General features: G+C 63.6%; 1 protein-coding gene across 1 annotated transcript in view; it reads right to left on the bottom strand.

Annotated features, from left to right (window-relative positions):
* The window catches only part of Cdh15 (cadherin 15, type 1, M-cadherin (myotubule)), a gene marked incomplete at its 5' end in the record, with an annotated part of 12,512 nt that extends 2,168 nt beyond the window's left edge, over positions 1-10,344 (bottom strand). The window contains 9 exon segments of the mRNA XM_013507987.1: positions 34-176; positions 565-818; positions 1,301-1,486; positions 1,803-1,931; positions 2,582-2,742; positions 4,849-4,993; positions 5,448-5,603; positions 5,797-5,949; positions 10,152-10,344. Of these exon segments, the coding sequence (XP_013363441.1) occupies positions 34-176; positions 565-818; positions 1,301-1,486; positions 1,803-1,931; positions 2,582-2,742; positions 4,849-4,993; positions 5,448-5,603; positions 5,797-5,949; positions 10,152-10,193 (1,369 nt within the window).
* Positions 10,345-10,355: the final 11 nt, after the last annotated feature.

Here is a 10,355-nt window from a genome sequence, read left to right as displayed (position 1 = left end):
CGCCCGCCCGCCCCCAGGGCCGCCGCCCCTCACCGTCGTCCAGGGCCAGGACGACGGCCCGGTACCAGCCGTCCTTCAGGAACGGGGAGGCGGGGCTCAGCGCCCGCTGCGTCTGCACCCTGCCAGTGGCCCCGTCCACCTGCAGCCAGTCCTCCGGGTCGTAGTCCTTGGAGTAGCTGTTAGGGCCACGGGGCCTCTGAGAGGGCGGCGCGGACTCACACTCCTCGCGCACACACCATGCACACGCGACGCGCCACACAGGTGCACGCGGGGCTGTGTTCCCCCGCAGCTCCCAGGAGCCTTTGGGGGTGTCCCCTGCAGTCTGCGCTGGCCTTCGCGCTCCCGCACGAGGGCTCTGAGGCTCAGAGCAGGGAGCTGAGTGGCTCGGGGTCCTGCCCCTGAGCAGGGCTGGAGGTGGACAGGGGTGCTATGGAGACTGGCTGGGGGTGACAGGGCGGCCTTGTTCATGTACACCCGGGGACACAGGGGTGGAGCCAAGACCTGTGAAGGTCTGGACCTCTGCATCCCTGACCGAAACGAGGGTACCAGGCGCCCAGGGCCCACCTGACCCTCTGCAGCTGCTCCACATCTGGGTCTTGCGCGGAGAAGGTGGCCACGAAGGTCCCTGGCGCTGCCCCCTCAGCCAGGCTGGTTCTCAGTGGGTTCTCGGGGAACACAGGCGGCTCGTTGATGTCCTGCACCCGGATGCTGAGCCTGGCCTGGCCCCGCTGGATCCGGGTTGGGGCGGCCTGCAGCGGGGCCTCATTCTGCACGGACACCCTGAGCTCGTAGTGTGCGTGGCTCTCATAGTCCAAGGGCTGAGGAGGCAAAGCGGCCGCCGCTCAGGGTTCAGCCAGGTGCGACCTTGCTCCTCCCAGACCCCCTGGGTTGGTCCTGAACCTCCACCCCGTATTCCTCTTCAACCCTGACAAAACCAACACTGCAAAGAACGATGCAAAAATAAGATGAACGCCCGGCACTCAAAATGAGCCTGCAGGGTGGGGTCGGGCTCACGTGTGACGCAGGCTGTGGTCCCAGTGGGCTGGGCCAGTGTCCCCCTAGGTGCTGCTATGTGGACACCAAGCTGGGGGGCCCCCTCACGGGGGCGGGGTGTTGCTCAAGAAAACACCTGTGAGCAGGTTCTCAGCCTACCTGGGACAGCAGAGCTGGTTTCTTGCAATAAACCTCCTGTGCACCAACAGACAGGCGTGTGTACACATGTGTGCATGTGGGCTTGTTCCTCTGGTGTGTGACATGATCTCACACGGATCACACCTGTCATGCCAAGAGGGTGGCTCACCTTCACCACAGACAGCACACCCTCGTTTGTTCTGGGGTCTGTTCGGATGCCGAAGTGTCCACTGGGGTCACCCTCCAGGATGGTGAAGTTGGCTACCCAGTTGGGGGAGCCGGGCAGGTCCCTGTCCTCCACCTCCAGTCGCCCCACATCCACTCCACTGACAGCCTCTGTGGCTTCCATGGAGAACTGGGGGAGCCAGGCCTGGTTACTCCGGGTGGAAAAGGGAGGGGGCTCCACAGAGCGCCCAGCTGACCACCCTCCTCCCTCCCATGCTGGTGCCCCCACTGCCCAGGGACAGCTGGCTGCCCCTCCCACCTAGTGAGACCCAGAGGCCATAGCCGCCCCTCCCCAGGGCCTTAGGCTGCACACAGGCACCTGCTGCAGGACCTCTTCTCCCACTCTGCCCTCCACAGTACCCTTCCCTGGAATGCCCCACACTGCTGCCCACTGCCAGGGCCCAGGAGGGACGGGCAGCCTGGGATAGGGTGGGCAGAGGCAGCACCTCATCCCTGGTGAACTCAGGGGCATTGTCATTGATGTCATCCACAGAGATGATGGCTGAGGCTGTGGCAGTGAGGCCTTCTCCAGACATGTCTGCCACCTGCAGTGTCAGGTTGTACACGGCGACCGCCTGGGGACATGGTGACATGGGATCAGAAGATGTGATGCAGCTGTGCCTGGTGGCACACACCTGTCATTGCAGCACTCTGGGAGGCTGGGGGAGGAGGATCCCAAATTTGAGCCCAGCCTGGGCAACTTAGCAAGACCCTGTTTCAAAATAAATAATAAACAGAGGGTTGGAGATACAGCTCAGTATGAGGCTCTGGGTTCTAGTCCTAGTACCACATAAAAGGAGGAGGAGGAGGGGATGCAGGTGGGGTGAAGGCCCAGGCTGGCGGGGCACTATAGGTTGGGGCGTCCCAAGAGCTTGGCACCTCGCACTGCCGTCAGCTCTGCCCAGCCTCTAAGTGGCAAGAGGTCAGTTGTGGTGCTGGACATGGGCACTGAGGGACCTCAACGCAGTGCCAGCCTGGGGGAGGCACGTGGCCAGGCCAGAGGCAGAGGGGAGTGGGAGCCGGGCTGAGGGGAGGGAGGCCTCTGCTGCCAGCATTCTGGGCTCCGTGTGCCTTGCACAGCAGGCCTAAGCTGTCATTGCCAGACCAAGAAAACATCTGTGGGGCCCTGGGGGTGCACCTGGGCTCTGCAGAGCCACATTTTTATGTGAGACAGGGACCCATGCAGCTGCAGAGGCCTGGGCAGGCGCACGCCTGCCGCCCTCACCTCGCGGTCCAGCCCCACGTGCACCGTGCGGATCTCCCCCGTGCGCGCATGGATGCTGAAGAGCTCAGGGCTGCCCTGCTCCAGGATGGAGTAGTGCAGCGCCGCATTGTCCGTGTCGGGGTCATCGGCGTCGGTGGCCTCAGCTCTAGTCACATAGGTGCCTGGGGAGGATGGGGCGTGGGGGATGGCGGGCACGCATGGGCACAGCACCCCAGGTCTGACCTAGTGTGATGGAGTCAGATGCTGCCCTGCACCCGCAGCTCAGTGGCCAGAGCATCAGGCTCATCAGGAGCCAACTCATCTTCCACAGGCCAGGCAGGGCCAGGCCAGAGCAGTGGCCGGGAAACACTGCCGTGGGGGCGGGGGGTGAGCGCTGCATGTGGCACCCTGGAAGGCGCTGCCTGGCCCCACGGCAAACAGCAAGGACAGTGCCAGGCAAAGGGATATCCCTCCCACCTCAGCAGGACAAGCTCAAGGGGCGAGGTCCGGCTGGGGCCGCAGACTCAGGGGCAGAGGGAGTGGGGACAGTGAGGAGGGGAAAAGCAGCGGAGCCTACCAGTTCCCAGTGGCGGGGATTGCGCCCTGGGGGGCAGCGGCGACACCTGAGGCCTGGACACAGACATCTGTCCCCTGCTGCCAGTCTCTTCCAGGCCCCCGAGAGGCTGCAGCAGAGCTGACACCCCACCTGTACCGGGACCTTGGGGGCCCAGGGGAGAGCATCGGCAGGGAGACCCCGCTGCACGCAGCAGGCTGGGCTGGGCAAGCTCTGAGCGGGCAAAGCGCTCCAGTGCCTCCTCGCCTAGGGTCCAGGGTGAGATAGCTGCCCCATGCAGGTGACCAGACCCCTGGGGTTGCTGCGGAACTGGCTGGGACACAGGGACCAGGCCCAGTGGAGAAGGGGGTGGCATGCAGGGACAGACAGAGAATTCTGGTTTTCTACTTTTATTTTTTATTTTGTTTGTTTTTTGAGACAGAGTCTCTCTATGTAGTGCAGGCTGGCCTTGAACTCACTAGGTAGCCCAGGCTGGCCTTGAACTCAGAACAATCCTCCTGCCTCAGCCTCCTAAGTGTGCCACCATGCCCAGAAGATGGGGTTTCTGGAGAGCCACTAGGACTCAGAAATGGAGCCAAGGCTGGGAGTGGTGGCACACGTCTGTAATCTCAGCACTCGGGAAGCTGAGGCAGAATGATCACTGTGAGTTCAAGGCCAGCCTGGGCTACAAAGTGAGACCCTGTCTCAAAAAGCAAAACAAAAAAGCCACCACCCATGACACATGTGACCAGGAGCCGCTCTATGACAACATGGGAATTGAAACTGAATATAGTCTGAGATGAGGGTCAGTCTTATGTGAACATTAACGTCTCATCGTTTGGCCATTCCACGGCTGAGTGGCAGAGTCCAGCCAAGGTCAGCGGGATGCAGAAAAAGGCCAATAGGAACAGACAGACAGCCCAAACCATGCCCAGGAATTCTTTGCAACTTTTCTGTAAGTCTGAAATTATGTTGAAATAAAAAAGCCAAAAGTAAAAATGAGATTGTTGCTTCGAACCTGAACACCACAGGAGGTGAAATAGAACAACCCTTCTCGGCAGAGTGGCCCGGGCCCAGCCGCTCACCAGGCTCTCGACTTTCCAAAGGGCTCACAGGGGCTGAGCAGGCAGGGACGGGGCAGAGGGGCAGGGTGGCCCCAGCCAGGGGACCCAGGGGGAGGGAGGGCAGAGTCGTCCGGGCTACACTGCTGCTCCTTGCCAGGGGGTCTCCTCTGCTGTGGAGACAGCATCTCCCACAAGGCCTTGCGGATGGTGCTCAGCTGTTCACTAAATGGTTAACTTTTCTTTTTTATGGTATTGGGGTTTGAACCCAGGGCTTTGGCACTGAGCTACATCCCCAGCCCTTTTTTTTGTTTTGAGACAAGTTCTTGCCAAGTCTCTAAGTTGCCCAGGCTGGGCTCCAATGTTTGATCCTCCTGCCTCAGCCTACCAGGGCACTGAGATGACAGGCACGTGCCACTACCCCTGGCTTAAATGGTGAATTTTATGTCAAACAAACATAACCCCAAGTGGGAGAGGAAGAGAAACCATGGCTTTGCCACCAAGCGTCTCCCCTGTGTTCAGGAGGTGCTGAGACCCATGCAGGGCCAAAGCGCCTTGTGTGGGGCTCTGCTCAGTCCAGACCTTGGAGGGGGTGCTAGAGCGGGGCTGGGGTGAGGGTGCTGGGCCTGAGTCCTCCATGGGGAGTCCTGCACACCACCTTCCACTGGGCTCACCTGGGGCCGCACCCTCCAGCACGCGGCCGGCGAACACCTCCCGCACGAAGGCCGGCCGGTTGTCGTTCTGATCCACAACCACGATCTCCAGGTCCGTGGGCTCCTCCAGGACGGATCCTCCCAGGTCCAGGGCGAAGACCTTGAGCTGTGCCGGCAGAGAGCAGGCTAGCCGGGCCTTCCTTGGAGCCTGCTCTCCTGTCCTCGTTCTGTGAGGTTTGGGGTTTGGGCTTCTTCTGAGGTGTATTTTAATTCCCAGGTGCACGTGGAATTTTAAACTGCTTATCCTGGGTGAATGGCATCGTGTCACTTCCAGGTAAAGAATGTGCTCAGGATTTCTGCATAAGGAACCAGAGCTAGTGCCTAGACTCTGGAGGTAGACTCAGGGCAGATAAAAGGAAACCTCAGTTCCCCAAGAGGCTGAGTCAGGAAGGCACAGCCAGGGTCAGCACAACACTGAACCCTGCAGGTACAGGGGGTGCGGTTCCAGCCTCAGGGCCTCCATGCGCTTGCCTGCCCCAGGTGGGCCTCAGAGAGATGGGAGAGAGGTGGGAGAGAGGTGGGAGAGAGGTGGGGTGGGGGGGCGGGGTGGGGGTGCCCACCCTGTAGGAGGCCGTCTTCTCCCGGTCCAGCTCTGCGTTGAGGAACACCCGCCCTGAGAACTTCTCCACAGAGAAGAGACCAAGGGGCTCCTCATCCACACCGGGGCCCTGGATACTGTAGATGACCCCTCCTGGCTGCCGCTTGTCCGATCTGATCTGTGGGCAGCAGGGGCTGAGGACAAGTGGGAGGAGCACCCCCGTCTGCACGGCACCTGCCAGTGCCCAGCCAGGAAACCCCTCAACCCCACCAGCCACCAGAGGGCTGGGGTCTGGGCATCAGGCCCAGCTTGGCCAGCTGTGAGCCTCCTTCCCCTGAAGGGCCTTGGGGACAGCGCCCCGCCCGCCTCACCTGCACCAGCATGTAGGGCAGCCCCTTGTAGTTCTCTGGCACGCTGATAGGTGGGATGACCCAAGCTCTCCGCACTCGGCCCGGTGCAGGCAGCCGGCGCCAGGGGTGCAAGATGCCGGGCCGCCCAGGGTCCCCCCAGGACAGGTCCAGGCTCTGCAACACAGGGGCCACTGTCAGGTAGCAAGGCCAGCAGCCGGGGCACTGTCGCCTGGGCAGGGTCAGATTGTGTGGCCCAGGAGGCACAGGCTACACCCAGGCTTGAGGCCTTCACACCCTCCAGGGGAGCCTTCTGTGTGCTGCCTCACCTGGGGCCCTCTGGAGCGGGGCTGCACCCTAGAGCCCTCCCCCGCCAGCGTTCACTGACTGGTGAGTGGGGAGGCAATGAGAGGATTCCCTGTCCCCTCACTTCCCAAGGGGTCAGTTGCCCATGTACCTGGGAGTGGGGGCTCCTGGGGCTCAAGGTACTTTTACTCCCCAGGGGGTGGGACTGGGGCCCAGGCTGCACCCTGCCAGTGAAGAGTGGGGACAGCTGGGTGGTGGGGTCCCCTCCTCCAGACTGGCTCTGCCACCAAGGGCTGGGGTTGGGGCAGAGGTGACCTTGGCGGCCCCAGGTCTCCACACGGCTTGCCGGCTCTTGGTGGGCATGGGTGACGAGGGCGATGCCCGCTCTGTCAGATGAGGCATGTGTGGGCATCCAGCAGGTTTAGTGCCTATAAATCCCTCACCACAGAGACCTGAGGCCTCAGTGCCACCTTGCAGGAGTGAAGGCCCGTGCTGCCGATGCTCAGTTTATCAAGGGCACTGGTTTGTGCCAGGCACCTCAGGGAGCATGGAGCAGGCTGACCAGGGACGGTCAGCCCGAGATGGGATCGGCAGGGGACGGGGCAGCCCCTCCCCACTGCAGGGGCTTCATCCAGGGCTGGCAGCAGGGACTTTGGGCATAGCCCTCCCTCCTTCCTATCACAGGCCGAGGGCCCCGGCTGCCCTTCTCTGGCCACCTGATCCCTGGCTTCTGCTTCACCTGTTTTCCGCTAGGACTGAAGTCCACGGACAGGTGGGCACATGGGGGGCAGTGGCCTTGGAGAGCCGGGGGCGTTCTGGGCTGGGACCTGGCCCAGGCTGAGGGGAGGACCTGCGGGCACCTGGGCCCTCACCAGGGACAGCCTTCCTTCCCACTCTGCGTCCAGTGCTGGCCGCCACACACAGGCCCCGTCAGCTTTGCTGGCAGGACGCACTGAACAGTCTCATCCAAGCCAGGGCAGCCTCCCTGGCTCCCCAGAGCTGCCGACCCCAGGCCCCGCCCACAGCCCCTCCTCCACCCGCCTCATGGCCCCAGTGCACAGGTGGGAGGGGAGGCCACCAGGCTCTTGGCCCCGGCCACACACTGCTGTCTGACAGATGGCCGTGCTGCCTCCATGCTGGCCAGGGCCGGCCAGGCACAAGCTGCTTCCAGGTCAGGGCAGGCTCCTGCCATGCGCCAACCTGCCCACCCTGCAGGGATCCTGGGCACAGCCTTGAGAGGCACAGGACTGTCCTGCACCTCCCTGGCCAGCTCCACACAGGCCCGGGCAAGCACCCTCTCTGCCATCCTCACGGCCTGGGAGACGGGGTACACACGTCATCTCATGGCTCTAAAAGAGGTTCAGAAAGGCTGAGCTGTTCTCCCAGAGGCCCCTGGGCAGACATGACAGTGTTCACCCCAGGCCTTTGGGCCTAGGACAGTGACCCATTGCCCTGGCCACAGCCTTCACGTCCAGCAGGGCCAAACTCGAGCCATGTCCCAGTCTCTGGATGCCCACAGCCACACGCCCCTCATGTAGCAGAGGCTGTGGTGGACGTGGTGGGTGCTGTTGGGGGGCTGGGCCAGCTGCTGGCTCTCCGGAGCATTTGTACAGCTCACTCTCTCTTCCCTGCCCCACCCCTTCCCAGAGGCAGGGCCTGGTCCGTCTTGGGGCCTGAGAACATCAGGAGTCCCAGACAAAGCCACAGGGACGGCCGGCTGGCACAGCCCTGCACAGAAGCAACAGAGAAAAGTACCTCGCCCTCAGACTCCGGTCCCCACCTCTCTGCCCTCACACCAAGCCAGGCCCTCTTCCTGGAGGAGAGGCCCAGGGACACCCAGGCTCACGCTGACCTACCCTTACCCAGGACCCTCAGAACCAGCTGGATGCCCTAAGGACAACCAGGGCCACTACTCCAGACCCAAGCTTCTGGGTCACCTCCCTGCGTCTGTCCAGGACAGACAGGACAGAGGCCAGGGCCTTGCTAACACTGAGGTGGGAAGACCATCGGGCCTGGTCAAGGTGTTGCCCGCCAGGGAGGTGGACTGCAGATGTCCCCTTTCTCGCCACTGGGACAGAGCCGGTGGCCTCTCAGGCCCCTTCAAGCCCTGGTCAGGACTGTGGCTGTGGAGCCAGTTCTGAGAGGCTGCCAGACCTGGCCAGATCTTGACTGGTGCTCGGGAAGTAGTTCTGGGGCTGACCCTGAAAGAAGGGGCTCCTGCATGCTGGCAGGAGCATGGGAAGGGTCCTCTTGGGATGGGGACAGGAAGCCCCCCCATGCCCCACAGCCTTCCCAGGCTGACCCCACCCTCCGCAGGCGGGAATTCAGGGCCCCTGTTCCTGGACGGCCAGCACGCCAGGAATGGACCAGCTGTCAGGCTGGCCCGGGGGCCCGCCCTCTCCAGCTGCCCAGGGCCTCGGAGGAGGGGAACAGGGGAGCAGCTGTTCCCTCCCATCTGCAGGCTGCCCCAGGCCCCCCGGGCACAGTCACTGTTACAGGGACTAAAGGACAGAGGCCTGTGTGGTGGACACCCTGCCCTCTCAAGGGGCCCTCACCAGCAGGAAGGGTCTGTCTGCCCGCCTCAGCTCTCCCCCCAACGGTGGGGTCCCAAGTGTAGGGCCAGCAACTGGGGACACAGTGGGTGCAGGGGAGGACTGATGGCCAGCTCTGGAACACAGTCCAGACACTGGCCTTGAGCATTTGAGCCCTGACAGAAGGTGCAGGGCAGGCACATTGCTCAGAGTCGGTCTGCAGCCCCCAGCCAGGGCCGGCCACCCATCCTGGGCTCTTGGAGGCGCGGAAGAAGTGACCAGGCTGGACCAAGTCCTGAAGGCCAAGCTGGTGTGCAAGAGCGGGCAGGAGCTCACAGACCACTGTGTGTGCTGACAAGAGCCCGGATGGAGCTGACCCTGGGTCTCCAGCTGCCCCGTGAGGGGAACCAGGAGCAAACGGGAGGGAGAGGAGCCTCCAGCCCCCACCCCGCAGCAGAACAGGACCTGCTGAAAGGCAGACGCCCTGAACCCCCAAGCCCAAAGCAGTGGGGACCCCAGGAATGCGTGAGCAAGTGCCCTGTCTTGGGGGCTGGTGTGATGCTGCCCCTGCACCACCTGGGGAGCAGGCACCAGAGCAAGCAGCTGCACCAGGGGATCTCAGGGTGGGCCCAGGTGTCCAGGCCGAGGGCTGGCATCAGGCAGAGGCTGCAGGGGGCAGGTCTGGGCAGCCAGACTGGGCTGCTGTGCCCACGGGAGGAGAGGGTCTGAAGGTGGGGGGCTGGTGTCAACCGGGCAGCTGCTGGAGGGTCTAGCTGGCCAGGGCTGGCTCAGCTGCCCGGGGCTGAAACCTGAGCTGGCAGTGGAGTCTGTGGGACTCCAAGGGCCTCAGGAGCCCCTGGTACGTGCAGGGGAGGGACCAAGCCGGCTCTGTCTCAGTGCTTGCGGGGGCGACTGAGTGGGGTGAGCACTTCCCCTCCCCCAGCAGCCTAGAGCTACAGACTGACCAGCCAGCAACCGAAGGGCCTGGGCTGGGCTCCGACGCCCCTGCGGGGAGACCAAGGTGGACAGTAGTGGGCTGGGCCCACACAGCTGCTGGGCTCTGCAGATGGACAAAAGGCAGCACAGCCACGGGCCGGACTGCGACCTTGTGGACGTGTGTGTGTGTGTGTGTGTGTGTGTGTGTGTGTGTGTGTGTCCTGGGACCCAGAACTCCAGTTCCTGTAGGGCAAAGTCCTCAGCTGCCCTGTTGGCCAGGATAGTGGGGAGGGGCAGGGACATTACCCACAGGTAGCGAGGGGCAGGTGCCAACTGGGGGTCCGGAGTCCCCAGACACCGCTGGGTCTCCTGCTGCCCCCGGCCCCTACCAAGACCAGCCCCCAACTTGGAAGGGAGGAGGGGCTCTGCCCTGCTCTCTCGGTCCCCCAGCCTGGCACCACAGGTTGGCTCCTTCGTCCAGCGACACTGCTCCGCAAGCCTGAGTACAGCACCCCGAGAGGGAGCTGCACCCCTGCACCTCGCAGGCCGTCCGGGGTCCTGGGACAGCGTCCCACGGCCGGGGACCCCACGGGTGCCGACCCTTACCTGCGCCAGCAGCCCGAGGGCCAGGAGGAGCGCGGCGTCCATGCGGGTCAGCGGGCCGCGAGGGCGAGTGTCCGGCTTGGTGTCCGGCGGGCACCTCGCGCTCTGGACTGGAAGCGCGGCGGGCTGAGTGACAGCGCAAGTGTGCAGGGACCGAGGCAGCACATGTGCGGCGGGGCGGGGCGGGGCGGGGCGGGGCGGGGGGCT

Source organism: Chinchilla lanigera, unplaced genomic scaffold (assembly GCF_000276665.1).
Source record: "Chinchilla lanigera isolate Chin_1 unplaced genomic scaffold, ChiLan1.0 scaffold00140, whole genome shotgun sequence".
Taxonomy (NCBI): domain Eukaryota; kingdom Metazoa; phylum Chordata; class Mammalia; order Rodentia; family Chinchillidae; genus Chinchilla; species Chinchilla lanigera.
This window is presented reverse-complemented; position numbering and strand designations above follow the sequence as displayed.